Source organism: Dendrobates tinctorius, unplaced genomic scaffold, assembly GCF_039654945.1.
Source record: "Dendrobates tinctorius isolate UK_male_01 unplaced genomic scaffold, ASM3965494v1 ptg000105l, whole genome shotgun sequence".
In the NCBI taxonomy this organism is placed as follows: Eukaryota; Metazoa; Chordata; class Amphibia; order Anura; family Dendrobatidae; genus Dendrobates; species Dendrobates tinctorius.
Genome location: NW_027361773.1, coordinates 11,041,963 through 11,065,017, shown reverse-complemented (window position 1 = coordinate 11,065,017; position 23,055 = coordinate 11,041,963). Strand labels below are relative to the sequence as shown.

The 23,055-nt window shown below is 41.1% G+C and overlaps 1 protein-coding gene across 3 annotated transcripts in view; it reads left to right on the top strand.

Moving 5' to 3' along the window:
* FBH1 (F-box DNA helicase 1) overlaps positions 1–18,485 on the top strand; it is a 110,762-nt gene extending 92,277 nt beyond the window's left edge. For all 3 annotated transcript variants that reach the window (XM_073589063.1, XM_073589061.1, XM_073589062.1), the window contains 6 exons: positions 3,319–3,394; positions 3,843–4,040; positions 4,592–4,714; positions 6,638–6,744; positions 8,658–8,789; positions 18,064–18,485. In XM_073589063.1, the coding sequence (XP_073445164.1) occupies positions 3,319–3,394; positions 3,843–4,040; positions 4,592–4,714; positions 6,638–6,744; positions 8,658–8,789; positions 18,064–18,234 (807 nt within the window). In that variant the 3' untranslated portion in view covers positions 18,235–18,485. The remainder of the gene's footprint in view (positions 1–3,318; positions 3,395–3,842; positions 4,041–4,591; positions 4,715–6,637; positions 6,745–8,657; positions 8,790–18,063) is intronic.
* The last annotated feature ends 4,570 nt before the right edge of the window (positions 18,486–23,055 follow it).

Sequence of the window (23,055 nt, the reverse complement as noted above, 5' to 3'; positions counted from 1 at the left end):
AATGCTCTAAAATTTCCTGGTAGACGGCTGCGCTGACTTTGGTCTTGATAAAACACAGTGGATCTACAGCAGCAGATGACATGGCTCCCCAAACCATTACTGATTGTGGAAACTTCACACTAGACCTCAAGCTGCTTGGATTGTGTGCCTCTCCACTCTTCCTCAGCCAGCTTCTTTAGCATTGACCTTTTGTGGCTTACCCTCCATGTGGAGTGTGTCAGACTGCCTTCTGGACATCTATCAAGTCAGCAGTCTTCCCCATGATTGTGGAGACTACTGAAACAGACTAGGGGACCTTTTTAAATGATTAGGAATCCTTTGTAGATGTTTTTTCGTATTCTAATTTACTGAGATAATGACTTTTGGGTTTTCATTGGCTGTAAGCTATAATCATCAACATTAACAGAAATAAACACTTGGAATAGATCACTCTGTCTGTAATGACTCTGTATAATATAGGAGTTTCACTTTTTGTATTGAACAACTGAAATAAATTAACTTTTTGATGATATTCTAATTTTGTGAGACGCATCTGTAGATTGAGACCTGTCAGTCAGTTGGAGCGGGATTGGGGCCTCATCGGACTAGTCAGGTCTCTCCCCGTCCCCGGCTGGCTTTTCAAACTGTTTTCCAACACTGCAGCATTTCAGAGAAAGCTCTACCTGACTGCAATCACTTTGTTATGGTCTGATTTTTAGCTGCCTGTAATTGCAGGTTAAACCTATAAATTACAAGAAGTATATGCTAAATACATTTAAAATTCAATCTTTATTAACATAATTTTTTACCAATTGTTTGTCAATAAATTCTATTCATTTAGTGGGTAGACACACAAATGGACCTGAAAACACAGGATCAGTAATACCCAATTAATGAGCTAATGATCAAAGTAAATAAAAAAAGAAAAAAAGCATGAAAAAATAAATACTAATACAAAAAAGTACTATCTGGTACAATTGGTGCTTATATGGTTCAATGGATATGAAAACAATTATTTTCCAATCAATGTGTGAATAATGGATTAATCCTAACGTTCAAACTGAACTAGAAAGCATCTATAAAGATGTCAGGACATTATATCCATAATATATGAGCACTAATGCTAAATTACACTATAGATACTTAAATGAACCATAAGGATGATAAATTTATTTTCTCATGAAAGCTATAATTTTTGTTATACAGAGCTCATAACAGCATAGAAAATAGAATATTGTATTTATATATACCACTTCTCAAATAAGTTACAGAAAAAATAACAGATAAACAAATAAAATGCAATAGTGCTCAAAATGTCTTAGTGTATTCCACCTGACACTTTGAGTAGCATACTTGCACACTTATCATTATATACTATGGCTTTATCATAGCATTATCTTTTAAGCAGATATATATATATATATATATATATATATATATATATATATATATATATATATATATATATATATATATATATATATATATATTGTTTGTGTCAGGAATACACTAAGACATTTTGAGCACTATTGCATTTTATTTGTTTATCTGTTATTTTTTCTGTAACTTATTTGAGGAGTGGTATATATAAATACATTTTCTATTTTCTACGCTGTTATGAGCTCTGTATAACAAAAATTTATAGCTTTCATGAGAAAATAATAAATTTATCATCCTTATGGTTCATTTAAGTATCTATAGTGTAATTTAGCATTAGTGCTCATATATTATGGATATAATGTCCTGACATCTTTATAGATGCTTTCTAGTTCAGTTTGAACGTTAGGATTAATCCTTTATTCACACATTGATTGGAAAATAATTGTTTTCATATCCATTGAACCATATAAGCACCAATTGTACCAAATAGTACTTTTTTGTATTAGTATTTATTTTTTCATGTTTTTTCTCTTTTTTATTTACTTTGATCATTAGCTGATTAATTGGGTATTACTGATCCTGTGTTTTCAGGTCCATTTGTATGTCTATCCACTAAATTAATAGAATTAATTTTTACCAATTGTTTGTCAATAATGTTAATAAAGATTGAATTTTAAATTTATGTGTCATATACTTCTTGTAATTTATAGGTTTAATGGTATTTTGGAAGTGCCTTATGAAATTAGGTCACCTCTTTATGGGTTTTGTGTGCTGTAATTGCAGGTGCCCAACATTAGGCATTTAGCAATATTCTTCAGAGACTGTTCTTATTTTATACAAAATGCACAGATTTTACCTGCAAAATGTAAATGATTGTACAGTAACATTGCACTTCATCGGCGCAAATGGCAACTAGAAACCAATAACAAGGTTTGTCATCTTGGATGTATACGTCTACCTTTACTGCTATGGTTTATAACTGTTATTTCAAATAGTAGTGGAGCATGCCATTTACTTCTGAATTACCGCATCACTTATACATATAACTTTTATAGTGTAATAATGTTTGAAGTGGCACAGTGTGTAGGGCAAAAGCTAAAGGGAATCTCACAGGAGGATTTCAGTCACCAAACTAGACGCACATGTAAGGCTAAGTTCACACTTGCGTATGGCAGGTCTGTGTATACATCCTCTCTTAAGCTCTGCCAACGCTCCGCCTACTTCCTCATGCGTCCTGCGTTTTCCTGCCTCCTTATCTTTAACATTGGGTACGCAGGAACATGTGTTGTGTGCGGATGCGTCCGCATGCGGCATTTTGATGTGCCAGCCGAATGCACAGAAATGCAAAATATTGCGTTCCCGTGTGGCCGGTGGGCACGTCAAAACGCCGCATGCGGACGCATCCGCGTACAACGCATGTCCCTGCGTACCCAATGTTAAAGATAGGTACGCAGGATGCATGCGGAAGTAGGCAGAGCTTAAGGGAGGACGTACGCAGACCTGCCATACGCACATGTGAACTTAGCCTAACACTTTCAAAGCCAAGTCCAGCAATACCTTTACATGGTTTGTTGCTGAGAAATGAGCTCGAACAGCTATTTGTAGTTATGATGCTTCCATCACTCTAACTCTTTTTCTCCTCGCAGTGCCGCCTCCTGATTGCTAGTCTATTCTGTGCCAGTTCATTCAAAGAACTAGAGTCGGTCAGTCAAGCAGGAGGAGGCAGCACTAGGAGGAGAATAGAGCTGGAGTGACAGAGGCTTCTGATCTACAAATAGCTCTCCAGCCTCATTTGCATATCAATTCTGTCTCCAAAATGGAGGAACGTACTGGTCATGTGAAGGTTTTGCTGGACTTGTCTTTGAAAGTGATACATGTTCATATAGTTTGGAAGGGCTGGATTGACTGACTGATTTAAGATAAAAGTATCCAGTTTCTACTTTACAATTTTTATTTCAGGGACCAGAAGGCTTTGGACTGAGCAAAATTTCTGATATTTGGCTATTACTTCAACCTGAACCTGAGAGGCAGAAAAGTAAGTTTCTTCATCCATTTTAGGTTTTTTTCTTTACTGTCACAAGTCATGTAATATCTAGAAGCAGCAGGCCTCATTCAGATGAGCATCGCCAGTGTATTGGATCTGAGTGCCAACAGGGTTTCATCAGTCATTTTCACATATTGATAAATAAATGATATAATTTCCTTTGGAATTTTAGTCCTGGACACTGATTCCACCCGTGTGCTGTCTGATTTTCACAGACCCATAGTCTTATCAGTAGTTTTCCAAAATCTAGGATGAAAAGTATCAATACATGTCTCGATGATTATGGCACAGAAAATGGTCTACAGAAAATTACACTATAGTGGGTATGTGTTCCTTCCAAGAAAATCACGGCTAGCGCATGTGGAACACGGATGTCTGAATGAGGCCTTAGCAGAACTTTTTTTTATGCAGTCATTATTTTCCTTCCTCTTGTCAATAGAAAGCTGGAATATTAAAGACCGATTCATTGCGACATGGAATAAAAAAGGGGGGTTTCCAGCATTAAAGGAGTATGCGTTAAGTTCGGAAGATCGAGAGCTTGAAGGCAAAATTTCTATTGTTGAAAAGTATAATCAACGAATCCCGGAGTTGGTGACGAGAATAGAAAGGTGTCACACTTCTCACCCACAAGATGCAGGTATCATCGGCCTTGAAACCCTGACAATAGAATTTGTTAGTTCATATGCCACAAAATCCCTTTTAAGGCGCTGTTCACATCTGCATTGCCGCTGCCACTCAAAATGTAAACTGTGCTGAATATGGTATATGACTGATCCAAATGGCACCCGGCAGACTCCATTGGCATACAGTGTGGTCGGTTGGGGTTCCATTATATTAACTGTTAGACCTGGAATATTTCTGTTATCAAAAATGACTGCACTGCTCATAGAGGTTCCAGTTAGAGCTTAAATTCCTCTATGAACATCATCTAAATCAGCTTTACTGTGAATGGTTCCCAATGTAAGGAATGTATTGCTGGATGGCCATTGGATTTGTGTGCATGTTGAAGGAATAAGTGTCTGTGCTGATCAGAGAGATGGTACCAGACATTTGTGGCATATGCACAAGATTTTACGTATGTCTCATACCCCAATCCTGGAATTTTAGAATTGACTGCTTGTTGGTCTAGTGCATGGTGGTGGGTAATGCCTTGCATAAATAAGCTGAATGCCTAAAATTCTCTTTCAGATTATACTTTAGGAACTGTACATAAAGCTAAAGGAATGGAGTTTGATATTGTGGAAGTTACGGATGATTTTGTAAAAGTTCCTTGTGCCAGACATAATTTGGAAAGGCTTCAGATCCCAGTTGGTGAGTAACAATCCCATCACGTGGCTCTTTGAATGTGAACATACTGAGATTTTCTGCAACTATTACCTGGTACTCCCTTTGCTCCTTTTTAGTAGTGAGTGCGTAAGATGTGAAATCGAATTGATGACGACAGATCAAATTTGTGTTGTGCTTTTTTGGATGTACAACACTGTTTTAAGGGTTTAAGGCGGAGCTCCGCTAACTCGAGTTTTCAAGAGCCACCAACAGGTCATGTTTTCCAGATTTCCTTAGGATTGTCCAGGCAAGAATTCCATCACTTGGCAATACTAAGGAAATCCTGAAAACATGACCTGTCAGTGGCTCTTGAAGACTGGAGTTGGGGAACACTTGTTCAAGCCTATGTGCACATGGTGCGGATTCTGCTGCATATACGCAGCGGATTTGGCCCTGCGTATACGCAGCAGAACTGCATGTCATGTACTGTAGCATTAAAGCCTATGTGAAACAAAATCCGCTGTGCACATGCTGCTTTTTTTTCCGCGCGGATTGAAAAAAGCAGCATGTCACTTCTTTTGTGCGCTTTTGCTGCAGTTTTCCACCTGCTCCATTCTAGAAATCCGCAGGTGAAAAACCGCAGAGGAAAACTGCACAAAACATGTAGTAAAACTGCACTAAAAAAGCACTAAATCTGCAGGAAAAATGCAGGTCATTTGACCTGCGGATTTAGTCAATTTTGCGTGGAAAATTCCTAAACAGAATACGCATGTGTGCACATAGCCTAAAATGTAAAACATTTGTTAATAACTTCATTGAGGTCCAGACATTCTAGGTCACACTGGTCACAAACATCATAGATAAACACTACAGAGAGCCTCTCCCAGCCTGAAATAGCAGCTTACAAGGAACAATACACTGTATTCAGCTGCATTACATACATGGGTTTCTTTTAGGCTGGGGCTACACATTGATTTGTAGTTACACACATAACACTTGAAAGTTATTGTGATGTGATAGTCGGCAGAAGTGCAACCCTGCTGAATTTCCACTGCACTTCATTCACTATCATTAGGCAGCACAATATTTGTTATTTTAATGTTACATGACCACAAGTTGCTGTGTAGCCCTATCCCTGAAGTTTAGATCTCCTGAGAATTGTTTTGTAAATTTACATTTAATTTAAAGAGCTGTAGAATTTTTCACTACTATGTAGATGACGTATCCCTAGGAATGGAACCCTACTGCTCTCACACTGTTTAGTGGCCGCTCCCTGAGACTGCAGATTAGCTTCTACTCAGAAGAAACCGTGGAGTTCCACTCCATTCACTATTGCATCTGGCCACTACCAGAAAGAGAGTAGCTGATCTTGGAGGCACCAGACCCACACCTTTCAGAAATTGGTGGCAGATCCTAAGAATAGATCATCAGTAGCATTGTGGCAGAAGACCTCTTTAAGAGAATAGTCTCATTATTGTCATGCAGCAGAGAAGAAGCTCTGTGAGAGAGGAGCACCCGCTCCTCTTACCGGAAAGTAACGTTAAAGACCGTGAGGTAGTGGGAGGTTGTTAAATGCCTTGTAAGAGGACACCAAGCTTGCGCTGACACGCCAGGGATTTCAATAACCACTCTGTTATGTTTTATTTCTCCGGTGGTGATGCTGCCGTAATATGGATTTCATGCTTCTGATTTTTTCACTCCGGATTCCCTGAAGTGGGAAACATACAGGATTTTCCAATGTGGAGCGTGCTCTTGTAATGTTATCTTTATCTGACGTTCTCCATGTCAATACTTTAAAATTGTCCTCATTAGTCTGTATGCACCAGTCTCCTATGTGACTAGAGGAGCCCGTCTCTGCCTCGTATCTAGGGGCAATGGGTGGTTTTCTCAGATGTCCTGTGGTTGCAGTGTTCTCCTATTTCTGAGTGTCATTAGTCATTGGGCTGTTTCTGTGCTCTTTTCTTCCAGGTACGGTAGCTGAAGATGAGTGGAATTTGCTCTACGTGGCTGTAACTCGTGCCAAGAACCACCTCACAATAACAAAGTCTATAGAGAATATTTTGACCTTAGCAGGAGTGAGTATGATTTAAGAAAAGGTTTTCTGTACTTATTACAGGAGTTCCCCTTATCTTCTATGCACTAGGCTAATAGGTCTGTGGAGATTCAATTGATGAGACTCCCACCGATTAGCAGAACAGAAGTGACGTGTCCTCATTTGCATGGAGCAGCGGTCTCCTTTCACAGTCTACATGGAATTGAAAAATATATGCCATTTTGTTTGGGTTTTGTTTTTATGGAGTTTATTGTGGTAAAAATGACCTGGTACCACAATTATCCAACCTGCAACCATTCAATAGCTTATACTGCATACTGGAATACCTAAGGGTAACACTGTTGCTTTGCAACGCTGGGGTCCTGGGTTCAAGTCCCACCAAGGACAACATCTGCAAGGAGTTTGTATGTTCTCCCCATGTTTGCGTGGGTTTCCTCTGGGTTCTACGGTTTTCTTCCACACTTCAAAGACATACTGATAGGGAATTTAGATTGTGAGCCCCAGTGGGGACAGGGAAGGCAAAATCTGTGGAGTATGATGGCACTATATAAGTAAGAATAATAAAGAATTACCGTAGTATAGATAAATTGTAGTTCTCCTATGAAGCCATTATTACTAAGATGAGGGTTATGAGGACCCTCGGCAGGCCTGGTACCACAATTATCCAACCTGCAACCATTCAATAGCTTATACTGCATACTGGAATACCTAAGGGTAACACTGTTGCTTTGCAACGCTGGGGTCCTGGGTTCAAGTCCCACCAAGGACAACATCTGCAAGGAGTTTGTATGTTCTCCCCATGTTTGCGTGGGTTTCCTCTGGGTTCTACGGTTTTCTTCCACACTTCAAAGACATACTGATAGGGAATTTAGATTGTGAGCCCCAGTGGGGACAGGGAAGGCAAAATCTGTGGAGTATGATGGCACTATATAAGTAAGAATAATAAAGAATTACCGTAGTATAGATAAATTGTAGTTCTCCTATGAAGCCATTATTACTAAGATGAGGGTTATGAGGACCCTCGGCAGGCCCTTGGGTGCCATTAGATTCCCATGATAAAGTCACGGGGGTCTAAGGAAGTTGTTGCACATTGGCAATACGGTAATTTAAATGTCAGAGATTGTCAGCAGCAACATTTTAAGTGGTTACACTGCAGCAATCACAGCAAGCTTAGGTCACTGGAGTTGCAGGCAGATGCCAGCTGTGTAATACAGCCACCATCTCCCTGGTATGAAGACAGCTCAGCTGGTGAACTGGCCTCTTGTTTTCCTTAGCAATCCATGACTAAAAAATGTAGGTAGGTCTTTAAAAAATTAAGAATCCAGCCTTGAATATAAAAAATGCTATTTTAAACCTCCTCCATGAACAACTTTTTTCCAGCAAATATTTAATCGATGGCCAGGAAACTCCCTGAACCTCGATCCTATTGAGAACCTGTAGGCCATCGTCAAAAAGCGGTGGGCAAACAATAACAGAAATTGTGATAAATTCCAAACACTGGTTAGGTATGAATGGGTTCCCATCAGTTGGGATTTGGCCAGATGCTGATATCTAGCTGCCAGGGCGGATTGTAGGAGTCTTGCAAATTAAGGATCAACCCTGCAAATATTAAGGCTTTTAATAAGCTTGATATATTTGTCATTAAAATCTTATGATACCATATAAAATGCTTATAATTGAACTTCAGTACACATAGAAACATCTAACAGATAAAAAAAAAAAACCTAAAGTTGTCAGCCTCTAGCTTTGAGCCATGATTGTATGTACAATACTGTACAACAGTTTTAGCCAGGTGAGAGAAAAATGCTGCAAAGTAAGACCGCTTTCACCAACTAATGTAGATGTTTTGTAGTATTTTGCAGTATATCGTTAATCTTTTGCTAGGTATTTTTTCTATAAAGGATTGCTGACCTGTTCCATATTTCCTTATTGTAGGAGTATTCCCTAAAAGCAGAGCTGTCGAGTCTGATGCTGAAAGACGGCCCAGTGCAGTGCGCTTTGTCTCATTGTAGGAATTCCATTCCTGAACAGACTATCCTGACTATGAGGAGGCCGCCAATCACTTACGTAAGCGATTAATTACTCACATATGTCATTCCAAAACTCGCTCTTCAATTCCATAGATAATACATTTCCTGTTAAAATCTTTAATTGGTGGGACATATTATGTCCCAGTACTGAAACAGGAGGCGATGTGATGTGCAAGATGAATTGCTCTTCAGTCTTTCTGCCAAGTCTTAACTCTGCTCTCTTCCTGGCTACAGCTGAGAAAAAGATGCAAGTCCCTGAAGAGAAGGACTTATTCACAGTCCTCAGTATTCCAGCACCTACAATGGCTACCGAAGGGTTAATCAGGGTGTAATTGTGTATAAATAATCCATCTTTGAAGCCCTTTAAGTTCACACTCAGACATCAGTTGTTCATTTTTAACATTGCAATGGGTAGAAGCGTGTGTATGAGTATATACTGCATATATAAAATGTGTGTGTATGTGTATATATGTGTTTATACATATGTATATATACAGCTCTGGCAAAAATTAAGAGACGACTGCAAAATTTTCAGTTTGTCTGATTTTTCTCTATAGATATATTTTTTGAGTAAAATGTAAATTGCTCTTTTATTCTATAAACTACTGACATGTCTCTGAATTTCCAAGCAATAAATTTTGTATTTATTTTCAGAAAATGAGAAATGGTCAAAAGAACAAAAAATGCAGTGCTTGCAGACCTCAAATAATGCTAAGAAAACAAGTTCATAATCATTTAGAAACAACAATACTAATGTTTTAAATCTGGAATAGTTCAGAAATCAATATTTTGTGGAATAACCATGATTTTTAATCACAGCTTTCATGCGTCTTGGCATGCTTGCCACCAGTCTTTCACACTGCTTCTGACACAAAAATGTAAGCAGTTCTTCTTTGGTTGATGGCTTGTGACTATCCATCATCCTCTTGATTACATTCCAGAGGTTTCCAATGGGGTTCAGGTCTCAAGATTGGGCTGCCCATGACAGGGTTTTGATGTGGTGGTCTCTTAATTTTTGGCTCATGGCCCGGGAGAGACATGTTTTGTCCAATTAACTGTAGGTTAATAGCTCAAAAGAGGTATGTACAGTAGAACATCAGAAGGAGGTCACCTTGCCGTGGTTGATGGGCACACATGAATTGTCGACTTTATGCGCTAAGACCTTGATTTTTGTAAGTACATCTTACTGAGTATTAACTCAGTTTAGATTCAATGTCTTCAGTGTTTGCATATATCTTGGCCTATATAGAGTGCCGCTGTGTTGTTTTTTTGTTTTTTTTGTGGTGTTTATTGTTTCAACACCATTTAATATTTCTAAAGATGCAATAAGGCTTATATTTGAAAATGTTTTCCAAGAACATCTTATTTCTTGGTTGCTTTATAGTGGACACAGGAACCATGGTTTATATGCTGTCACCTGGAGGCTACAGGATAGGAAAAATGTGGTCAGACAACCCGCTCTACGAATCACTAGATAAAGGATTATTAATACAGTGGTCTTCATTCGACCCGTTTCAGAGTTTCACAGAACTCCTTCCTCAGGAAAAAACCACATACAAGTATCATGAAAGGAAGGAGTTATTATTATTTATTTATATAGCGCCATTAATTCCATGGTGCTGTACATGAGAAGGGGGTTACATACAAAGTTATAGATATCGTTAACAGTAAACAAGTTTCTACAACAAATTTACAATGACAAACTGGTACAGAGGGGAGAGGACCCTGTCCTTGCGGACTTACATTCTACGGGATAGTGGGGAAAAGACAGAAGGTTGGGGGTGCAGCAAGCTCTGGTGGTGATGAGGCGGCAGCTTGGGCGGTGGTGAGGCAGCAGAATGGTTATTGCAGTCTGTAAGCTTTCCTGAAAAGATGGGTTTTCAGGTTCCGTTTGAAGGATCCGAGGGTGGTGGATAATCGGACGTGTTAAGGCATGGCATTCCAGAGGATAGGGGATATTCGGGAGAAATCTTGGAGGCGGTGGTGTGAGGAACGAATAAGTGTGGAGGAGAGCAGGAGGTCTTGGGAGGATCGAAGAGTAAGTGAGGGAAGATATTGGGAGATTAGTTCAGAGATATAGGGAGGGGAAAGGTTGTGGATGGCTTTGTAGGTCAGTGTTAGTAGTTTGAACTGGATTCGTTGGGGAATTGGGAGCCAATGGAGGGATTTGCAGAGGGGAGAGACAGGGGAGTAGCAAGGAGAGAGGTGGATTAGTCGGGCAGCAGAATTGAGGACAGACTGGAGTGGTGCAAGAGAGTTAGCAGGGAGGCCACAGAGGAGGGTGTTGCAGTAGTCAAGGCGGGAGAGTTTTAGTACATTGAGGACTGAGGAAGGGACGGATTCTGGAAATATTTTTGAGTTGGAGGTGACAGGAGGTGGCAAGAGATTGGAGGCGGGTTGAAGGACAGGGTAGAGTCGAGAGTTACTCCAAGGCAGCGGATTTTAGGTGCAGGATTGAGCATGATGCCATTTACCATAATAGATAGATCGGGTAGGGAAGATACGTGAGATGGAGGAAAGATAATGAGTTCAGTTTTGTCTACGTTGAGTTTTAGGAAGCGAGAGGTGAAAAAGGAGGATATGGCTGATAGACACTCTGGGATTCTGGACAGCAGAGAGGTGACATCTGGGCTAGAGAGGTAGATAAGAGTGTCTTCTGCATACAGGTGGTACTGGAAGTCATGGGACTTTGAGTTGTCCTAGGCCAAGAGTATAGATGGAAATAAGTAGGGGCCCCAGGACAGAGCCTTGGGGGACTCCAACAGAGAGGGGGCGGGATGAGGAGGTAGTGTGGGAGTGGGAGACGCTGAATGTGCGGTCAGAAAGGTATGAGGAAATCCAGGAAAGGGCAAGGTCTTTGATGCCAAGGGAAGAAAGAATCTGTAGCAGTAGGCAGTGGTCAACTGTGTCATAGGCAGAGGACAGGTCAAGAAGGAGGAGGATGGAGAATTGTCTGTTAGCTTTGGCTGTGAGTAAGTCATTAGTAATTTTGGTTAGGGAAATTTCAGTGGAGTGGTGGGGGCGGAAGCCAGATTGCAGGATGTCAAGGAGGGAGTTAGATGAGAGATGGGAGGAAAGTTGAGCATGGACATGCTGTTCAAGGAGTTTGGAAGCAAACGGGAGCAGTTATATGGGGCAATAGCTGGGCATAGCAGTTGGGTCAAGGTTTGATTTTTTGAGGATGGGTGTTATGGTGGCATGTTTGAAGGCAGAGGGGAAGGTACCAGAAGTTAGGGATAGGTTGAAGAGATGGGTTAGGGCTGGAATGATCATGTTAGTGAGGTTGGGGAGCAGGTGGGAAGGGATGGGGTCAAGTACACAGGTGGTGAGGCGTGATTTGGAAAGGAGATGAGTAAGCTCTCCTTCAGTGATGTTGAGTTCTGTGAAACTCTGAAATGCGTCGAATAAATACCACTGTATTAATAATCCTTTATCTAGTGATTCGCAGCGCGGATTGTCTGACCAAAGTTTTCCTATCCTGTATCTACTACCCCGGTCCCTCGTGGATCTGTGGTTCTGCAGCAGCGAATCCTCCATGCTTGTTACAAACTCCATTTGGTGAGTGTATCACTTGCAAATTGTTATATATAGACTGGATAATGCACTATTGCGCTATTTCTCTTCAATAGTATGTTTGTCACCTGGAGGCTGACATTAAGGATACATCTTAGGAAAAAAGCTCACTCCTCCCCACCAGACTACACATGGGCAGCTGACACCCAGTTATCCAGTTAGTGCAAAAGCAGTAAGACACCCAGTTATTCTGTTTAGCTTCATGTCAGTTGTAGGCAGACATGGGTCTGAGTCTGACCAGTCTTAGCCCTGAAAGGGTAGGTACTAACCTTCTCTTTTTTTTTGTGTGTTTTAGCTCAGATACACTGGGATTGACGCTTCCTGAGTCCTAAATTCATGTCACACCATATCCACTTGACAGTCTGACTATTTTGCCAGTGGGTCCCCCAGATTCTCTGCCCTTGCTGTGGCATTGCCCCTAGTAGTGTGTCACTTAGACGCATTCAGTGGCTATTGAAGCCTCCTTTTGAGGCGACTAGTTCAGTACTTTGTTTCACCCCTTATGTTATCTCTGTCCCCACCTCATCCGTTTTTGCCTACAGCCCTTGATAGCTGGGTTACATAATGCTAGCAATGTTTGGATCCACCTCCTAGGACAACGCTGGCCAGGTCTGTCTCATTTGCCTGTTAGGGCAGTTTCCACAGTAGGTGTCTGGTCAGAGCGGAAGTCATGATAAAGGTAGTATCATGAGCAAAACCAGGGGAAGAGTCTTGAGGAGATCATTTGCATATTCCCAGTGCCTTCTGGGATAAGTGAAGAGTCTCCGCGAGCTCAACGATCACTTGGTTTTGGCCGTTGCAGCTGAAAAGAGGAAATCGGAAAACCAGGGGAAGAGTCTTGAGGAGATCATTTGCATATTCCCAGTGCCTTCTGGGATAAGTGAAGATTCTCCGCGAGCTCAACGATCACTGGGTTTTGGCCGTTGCAGCTGAAAAGAGGAAATCGGAAAATTTTGGCTCATCTTTCATCGTTTTTAAGAAATCTCAATATGGAAGAGACCAGGAGCCATTTGGTGAGCTGCATTTCTTGCTACATGTTCACAGACTTACCAGTGGAAAAGCCAAACTTCACATGCCACAAATGCAAGCTTGTGTCCATGTTGGAGGAAAAGTTGCAAAATCTCGAAGAGAGGTTAGCTACGCTGAACATCATTAAGGTAGGTGAAGACTTCTTGGACAGAGCAGAATTATCTCTTCATGTTACAGAAAGAGAAGAAATTCGAAGTGCACCTGAAGAAACAGAGGAATGGAGACATGTGACCCAGAGAAGCAGGAGGATCAGGAGGCAGTCAGCACCCATACTGCTCAGGAACCAGTACCAGGCTCTCACGCAGGAAAACTATGAAGAAATACATCAGGATAAGACTTTGCCAACAAACAGCAATCTTGTACGCCTTCAGAGTCCTCCTGGATGGAGAAAGAAAAATGTTGTGAAGAAGAAACGGAGAGTGGTGGTCATGGGGGATTCCCTGTTGAGAGGAACAGAGGCCGCTATCTGCAGACCGGATATAACTTCAAGAGAAATGTGCTGTCTTCCAGGTGCAAAAATTAAAGAGGTGTCTGACAGGATATCAGGACTCTTCAGACCTACAGATGACTACCCATTCCTGCTACTACATGTGGGGACAAATGACACTGCAAGAAATGACCTGGAAACCTTCTGCAGAGACTTTGAAGACTTAGGCAAGAAAGTGAAAGAACTGGGAGCGCAGGTGGTCTTCTCTTCCATCCTCCCAGTGGATGGCCATGGAACAAGGAGGTGGAATAAGATTCTGCAGGTGAACAACTGGCTCCGTCGATGGTGCCGTCAGCAACTATTTGGATTTATGGATCACGGAGTGAATTACCTTTACGATGGACTACTTGCTAGAGATGGGGTGCACCTTACGAAGACTGGAAAACATGTATTTGGAAGTCGTCTTGCTACACTTGTAAGGAGAGCTTTAAACTAGAACAACATGGGAAGGGAAGCAAAAGACCAGAAAAAGCCATACATCTGACAAATGCTATTGAGAACTCTGTGTATTAGAAGTGGAAAGGAAGAACAAAGACAAAAGAATCTAAATAATAAAAATATTGGAGAAAGAGAAACCAATCACAAACTAAAATGTTTCTATACTAATGCACAAAGCATGGGCAACAAACAAGGAGAATTGGAACTACTGACACAGGAAAAGAAATATGATGTCATTGGAATCACAAACTTGGTGGGACAATACACATGATTGGAATACAAGACTAGAAGGATACAACTTAACAGACTTGATAAACGAGGAGGAGGTGTCGCATTGTATGTTAGAAACGCGTATATCTGCACAGAGATTGAAGCTTCAGAGACTGGGAGTTCTGTGGAAACTGTTTGGGTAAGAATACAAGGACAGAACAATGGAAAGGACACCATTGTAGGCATTTACTACAGGCCGCCTGTGCAAGCTGAAGATATGGATGAACTCTTTATGCATCAAATGGCCAAGTTCTCCAAAAAATATGACATAGTTGTCATGGGAGATTTCAACTATCCAGACATTTGTTGGGAATCTCTCTCAGGCAAAACTAACAGGTCAAGGAAATTCTTATCCTCTCTTGCTGACAACTTTATCTTCCAAAAGGTAGGTGAGAAAACAAGGGGAACTGCTACCTTGGATCTAATCCTTATAAACAGGGAGGAAATGGTTGAGGAGGTAAAAGTGGCTGGGACCCTAGGAGGTAGCGACCATGCTATTTTAGAATTTTGGATAACTAAAGGAGGAAGACCTGTGAAGACTCAGACGTCAAGGTTAGATTTCAGAAAGGCAGATTTTAAGGTATTCAGAAAGAGAATTGGAGGGATCCAATGGCTGGATATCCTTAAAGACAAAAATGTTCAGGAAGGATGGGAAATCTTGAAAAATGACATTCTCAAAGCACAATTGTTAACAATTCCAAAAGAGGGAAGAATATGAAGCATTTAAGGAAACCAGGATGGATGAACACAGAACTTACGCACATGCTAAAAAGGAAGAAAAAATGTTTATAAAATGGAAAGAGGGAGGCATATCTAAAGAAGAATATAATGCTGTCTGCAGAACCTGCAGGGCACAAATCAGATTAGCTAAAGCTGAAAATGAATTGAGGCTTGCAAGAGATGTCAAAAGCAATAATAAAGGATTTTGGGGATATGTCAAAAGTAAAAGAAAAGTCAAAGATGCTATAGGATTTTTACAGGATGAAAATAATAAAATGGTAAGACAGGATGTTGAGAAGGCCGAACTTTTAAATTCCTATTTTGCATCTGTTTTCTCTCAGAAAGGAAATGTAACATCAACTGTTCTTCACTGTCCTATTAAGGGAATAGAAGAATCCAGGATATCTATAAACAGATAGTGAGGAAACACTTAGCTACCCTAAATGAATTCAAGTCTCCAGGTCCAGATGAATTAGACCCCAGAGTACTGAAGGAGATAGCAGAAGAAATTTTTGAACCCCTCTCCATAATCTTTGAAAATTCTTGGAGAACAGAAGTCCCAGAAGACTGGAGAAGAGCAAATGTTGTTCCTATCTTCAAAAAGGGGAAGAAGGTGGACCCAGGCAACTATAGGCCGGTGAGTCTGACTTCTATACCAGGAAAGATCTTTGAACAAATTATTAAACAACATGTATGTCAGTACCTGGATAAGAATGAAGTGATTAAACAGAGTCAGCATGGGTTTGTAACTAATAAGTCATGTCAGACTAACTTAATTTCCTTCTATGATGGAATCACTGATTGGGTGGATCAAGGAAATGCTGTAGATATAGTATATCTTGACTTCAGCAAAGCATTTGACAAAGTATCTCATACAATCCTTATTGAAAAAATGACTAAGTATGGAATGGACAAGGCAACTATTAGGTGGATTCATAACTGGCTTAGTGATCGGACCCAAAGAGTGGTCGTAAATGGTTGCTCATCCAGTTGGAAGAATGTCTCAAGTGGGGTACCACAGGGCTCTGTCCTGGGCCCTGTATTGTTCAACATCTTTATCAATGATTTAGATGAAGGAATTGAGGGTAAACTGATTAAATTTGCTGATGACACAAAGCTAGGAGGGATAGCTAATACTAGAGAAGAGAGAGAGAGAGGATTCAAAAAGATATAAATAAACTGGAGAAGTGGGCAGCAACTAACAGAATGGTTTTTAACAGGGAAAAATGCAAAGTACTACATCCTACATCTGGGCAATAAAAATGAAAAAAGCATATACAGAATGGGAGGAATAGGGCTAAGCAACAGCACATGTGAAAAAGACTTGGGTATACTAATAGATCACAGACTGAATATGAGTCAACAGTATGATGCAGCAGCAAAAAAGGCAAATGCAATTCTAGGATGTATTAACAGAAGCATACAGTCTAGATCACGTGAAGTCATTATTTCCCTCTACTCCTCTTTGGTCAGACCTCATCTGGAATATTGTGTCCAGTTTTGGGTACCACATTTTAAAAAAGACATCAACAAACTGGAGCAAGTTCAGAAAAGAGCGACCAGAATGGTGACCGGTCTGCAAACCCTGTCTTATGAGGAAAGGTTGCAGGATTTGGGAATGTTTAGTTTGCAAAAGAGAAGACTGAGAGGAGACTTAATAGCTGTCTACAAATATCTAAAGGGCTGTCACATTGTAGAAGGATCAACTTTATTCTCATTTGCACAAGGAAAGACTAGAAGCAATGGGATGAAACTGAATGGGAGGAGACACAGATTAGATGTTAGAAAAAACTTTTTGACAGTTAGAGTGATCAATGAGTGGAACAAGCTGCCACGAGAAGTGGTGAGTTCTCCTTCAATGGAAGTCTTCAAACAGAGGCTGGACAGACATCTGACTGGGATGATTTAGCGAATCCTGCTTTGAGCAGGGGGTTGGACCAGATGGCCCAGGAGGTCCCTTCCAACTCTACGATTTTATGATTCTAAGTATGGTGAGTCATGATGTAGGGGGTAAGTGATACAAAGTGTGTACTTCATGATACCGTTTCTCCACTTCTGCATGGGGAAATGTAAGACAGTAAAGGTAAGAACAGTGGAGTGTCATGTTACAGTTAATCAATCTTGGGAACTTGAAGGGAATCTGTCACCCCTTTTTTGAGATATCATATAATGATATCATTCAATTGTGTGTCACATAAGGATTCTCTTAGTACTTTTGCTTCCCCTTGACCCTGCACCTTTCATGCATAAATACCTTTACTATTGTTCATTTGATATGTATATTATTCATATTATGTGATGTCTTGTACTTATGTCACTCAGGAAGAGGTGTTTGGTTGTCGTCCTTTTTACCTATATGTTTCCATTCCATTTTTTTTCTAATAAAGCGTTCAACTTTTTTGCCATAAAACACCTTTTTGTCTTATCGCTCCACATTGTTTGTTCGGATTGGCTTTAAAAACCAATTTCCCATTTTTGGCCCATAATATGGTTTGGGTGTCTTTGTGTTATGATGTATCTATTGAATCTATTGCTATTAATATAGTGATCATTGGCAGCGCATCGTGTCTTGGCCAAAATCATGTCACCATGTAGCCCCGGCCTTGGAAGAAGGAAAAATACACCAAGAAATAAATATATAAGGTTTACGGTGTATTTACAACGTGTAGGTTATGTAGCACTATTTTTTTTTTTTGTTGGTGGGGGGGGGGGGGATGATATGAATATAATTGATGATGAACACATATCCACCTTTACGTTTGATTTCATACATAAAGCCTTTTTTTCTGTGCAGAGTGACAAAAGTGAAGATAATGGAGGATACATCTGCCACGCCTGTGCACTGCAAAGAGTCGGTCCAATAACACAACTGATGATCTCTCCCGAGGTTTTGGAAAACATAGATGTTAAACTGGAGCAGATTTCTCTGTCAGGGCATTTTGCAGCCCTACTGCAAGCTTTTTAAATATATAGCTTTGCTGGCAAAGGACATGGCGAAGATCAGCCAGCTGCTATATGCTTTTTAACATTTGTCTCCATGGATTAGTTTCTTCAGTTATGCTATCAACTTACATCATATAGGAAAAATTATGTGGATGTTTAATATTTTAATAACAAAATTTAAATGTTTTTATCAATTGAAATAATCTATCATTGTCACGCACATGCTTTATATTTTTAGTTCTTAATTTGATTAAAAATCGGAATTAAGTTGAATTTACAGATGTGATTTTTTTTTTTTTTTTTGTTAAGAGATTCACGCTGAGAATGTGTACCTGGAAATTTGTCTGAGTTCCTCCTGAGGATGCCATTTCCACTGGCACAACCGTCCAGGGATGAAATGGATTCTTTATTGGAACGTATTTAAAACCTTAAAAGGCGAGGCCTCGTGCGGGACGGGTTTCAGGTATATACACACCCTTAGTCTTAAGGTACTGTCACACTTGGCGATGTACCAGCGATCCCGACCAGCGATATGACGCGGTCAGGATCGCTAGTACATCGCTAAGTGGTCGATAGTGAGCTGCCACACAGGCAGATCTTACCAGTGACATCGCTGGGGTCGGGGGTCGCTACTTACCTGTCACACTAGGCGATCCTGACGTCCTCCCACCCGCATCCACGCGTCGCTCGTCGGCACCACAGGAAGCCCCAGCAGGAAGCTGACGACGAGAAACGGTCCAGGACGTTCTCGCGCGATCAGCGATAACCAGCGGGGGAGCCGGTCGGAGGTAAGTATCACACACAGCGATATCGCTAGCAATATCGCTATAACGTCACAAGTTATAGCGGTATTGCTAGCGATATCGCTTAGTGTGACAGGCCCTATAGGCTAACTGAGCCATAAGAGTAGCAACAATCCAACAATACATTGTGTAAAAAAAAAAAAAAAAGGACAATTACAATAGGTTAGAACAAAGTCAACGCCCATAAGTTGGAGCCTGTGGCTGGAGAGAAGAGAGGAACACACATGATGGTAATAGAATAAATGCAATGCATACAGTGAAGTGCACATAAGATCCAAATTATAATGGCCAGGAGTCAAAATACAGAAAGATTTAATCAAAAGCATGAAAAACATGAAAAGGCACAAAAATGTTTCTACCATATATCAAGGCAATTATTATTAACCAAATAAACAAACATACAGTGGGTACGGAAAGTATTCAGACCCCTTTAAATTTTTCACTATTTCATTGCAGCCATTTGGTAAATTCAAAAAAGTTCTTTTTTTTTCTTATTAATGTACACTCTGCACTCCATCTTGACTGAAAAAGCAGAAATGTAGAAATTTTTGCAAATTTATTAAAAGTGAAAAACTGAAATATCACATGGGCTTAAGTATTCAGACCCTTTGCTTAGTGTTGAGTAGAAGCACCCTTTTGCGCTAGTACAGCCATGAGTGTTCTTGGGAATGATGCAACAAGTTTTTCACACCTGGATTTTGGGATCCTCTGCCATTCTTCCTTGCACATCCTCTCCAGCTCTGTCAGGTTGGATGGGGAACGTTGGTGGACAGCCATTTTCAGGTCTCTCCAGAGATGCTCAATTGGGTTTATGTCAGGGCTCTGGCTGGGCCAGTCAAGAATGCTCATAGAGTTGTTCTGAAGCCACACCTTTATTATTTTAGCTGCGTGCTTAGGGTCATTGTCTTGTTGGAAGGTGAACTTTTGGCCAAGTCTGAGGTCCAGAGCAGTCTGGAAGAGGTTTGCATCCAAGATATCTCTCTACTTGGCCACATTCATGTTTCCTTCAATGGCAACCAGTCGTCCTGTCCCGGCAGCTGAAAAACACCCCCATGGCATGATGCTGCCACAACCATGTTTCACTGTTGGGATTGGGCAGGTGATGAGCAATGCCTGGTTTTCTCCACACATACCGCTTAGAATTATCACCATAAAGTTCTATCTTCATCTCATCAGACCAGAGAATCTTATTTTCATAGTCTGAGAGTCCTTCATGTGTTAAGGATTTAAGGATTATGGAGTGCTCTTAGGAACCTTGAGTACTGCAGAAATTCTTTTGTAACCTTGGCCAGATCTGTGCCTTGCCATAATTCTGTCTCTGAGCTCCTTGGCCAGTTCCTTTGACCTCATGATTCTCATTTGGTCTGACAGGCACTGTGAGCTGTGAGGCCTTATATAGACAGGTGTGTGCCTTTACAAATCAAGTCCTTTAAATTTAATTAAACCCAGCTGGACTCCAATGAAGGCGTAGAATCATCTAAAGGAGGATCACAAGGAAATGGACAGCATGTGACTTAAATATAAGTGTCTGAGCAAAGGGTCTGAATACTTATGACCATCTGATATTTCAGTTTTTCTTTTTCAATAAATTTGCAAAAGTTTCTACATTTCTGGATTTTTTCAGTCAAGATGGGGTGCAGAGTGTACATTAATGAGAAAAAAATGAACTTTTTTGAATTTACCAAACAAATGGCTGCAATGAAACAGAGTGAAAAATTTAAAGGGGTCTGAATAGTCTACTAAACAGCCAGTGTAGGTGACTGTCAGATTAAATATTGCATTAAAATAATACATTCAACCTAAAATGGCTGTGAAGTAACAAGAAAAAATATTATAACTCCAATACTTGATAAAATGGGACAGGCAAAAAATACAGACAAGTATAGTGACATAATTACCGTATATACTCGTGTATATGAATATGCACGCGTCTCCACTCCCAAAGGGGTGGAGTGCACATTCATTACCTTAATGAGCGGTGCCTTGTGACTGCTCAGCGCAGGAAGAGCTGCCGGAAGCCGGCACCAACGGGATGCTGCGAGGGCACGCTGGAGAAGGGTGAGTAGGAATTTTTTTGTAATATGAAGCATGTGTACCAGGACAGCGACGGGGGGAGCCACGCACAACAGGACAGGGGGAGCCACGCACACCAGGACAAAGATGAGGGGACAATGCATACCTGGCTTATAATCGAGTCAATAAGCTTACACATTTTTCCGTGGCAAAATTTGGTGCTTCGGCTTATACTTGGGTCTGCTTATACTCAAGTATATACGTTAATAATATTTTCTTCAATATTTTAATATTAATAAACAACTGGAATAAGACTCTTTAAAAAAACATTAAAAAATCACAAGTGCTCAGGAAACTACCAAAAATGCTAAGGAAAAAAAAAGTTTTCCGCTTTATAAATTGACTTTTTTTGGCCGCCTGAAAAAGACACTGAGTGAGTATATCCTGAGAGAATAACAGCAGTATTTAAATGGTTAAACAGCAGTAATTGGAGCTAGCGCTGATTGCTCCTGTTATACGCAGATGTTGGTTGCATGACGCAGCCAACACCTACTGTCTGTGTAGCATGCTCTCCTCCTGAGCCCTTTCCATGATGGATATTTACATCATGGGGCAAGTAGGTGTTACTACTGTCTAGTCTAAGATTGGACAAGATTAGTAAATCTGTACATTTTGAACACTAAATATGGCACAATGTTGCCATATTTACAAATTCATATTTGATGCCAAGTAGTATGTTGCTTTATTAAATGTGATTACTATGATGTGTTTATCTCTCGAATGAAACATGATAGAGCACAAAAGATCACCCTAGCCATTCGCAGGCTGAAGACTCTAGAACTCGCTAATAAACAGACTCTTGCCCCGGCAGTACTCCGCAAATTATTAACAGCTCGACTAGAAGCTAAGAAATTATTAGATTTAGCCCAGTGATGGTGAGCCTTTTAGAGACCGAGTGCCAAAACGGAAATCCAAAACCCACTTATTTATTAGAAAGTGCTAATATGGCAATTTAACATCACATCACAGAAGACCTGCAAAATACTCCCTCTTACACACACACCCTCTCTTCAAAATATATACTCACACCACCTCTCCCAAAACTAAACTTAATACATTTAATGTCCAGCTCCTGCTGGAGCTCTTACCAGTGCACGCCCACACTATCTTTACTCTTCTTCGGCCCTGGCAGCAATGTTGTACGTTGGACCTGGGGCAGCCAGCATCGACAGGGAGGCACATAGATCACCGGGGGGTGGCACTAAGGTCACAGGGGGCACATAGCTGGAGGGGAAAGAGAACACGGGGCACAGAGATCACAGGGGGTACATAGCAGGGGGCACACAGGTCATGGGAAGCACATACATCACAAGGGGGCACAAAGTTGGGAGACAGATCACAGGGGTGCACACAGCTGGGGGGGCACAGAGATCACAGGGAGGCATATAGCTGGAGGGCATAGAAATCAGTGGGGCATATAGCTGGGGGGGTAGAGAGATCACAGGGGGCACAAATCACAGGGGGACATAGCTGGGGCCACAGAGATCACATGTGGTCACATAGCTAGGGGGCATATAGCTGGTGGGGCAGAGAGATCACGGAGCACAGAGATCACAGGAGGGCATACAGTTGGGCAAGGAGATCATATTGGGGCATATAGCTGGGGGCACAGAGATCACGGGTGCACACAGCTGGGGGCACAGATCACGGGTGCACACGGGTGGTACAGATCTCGGGGGGCATATAGCTGGGGGCAGAGATCAAAAGGGGAACAGAGATCATAGGGGGGCATATACAGTAGCTGTGGGGGGCAGAGAGATCACAGGGGAAAAAGATCACAAGATGGCACATAGCTGGAGCCACAGAGATCACAGGGGGCATATAGCTGAGGGGCAGAGAGATCACAGTGGGCACAGATCATAGGGGGCATATAGTTGGGGGGCACAGAGATCATAGGGGGCACATAGCTGAGGGGCACAGATTACCTGCAGAAAGTCACAGCTGCGGGCACAGAAACCGCCAGCACA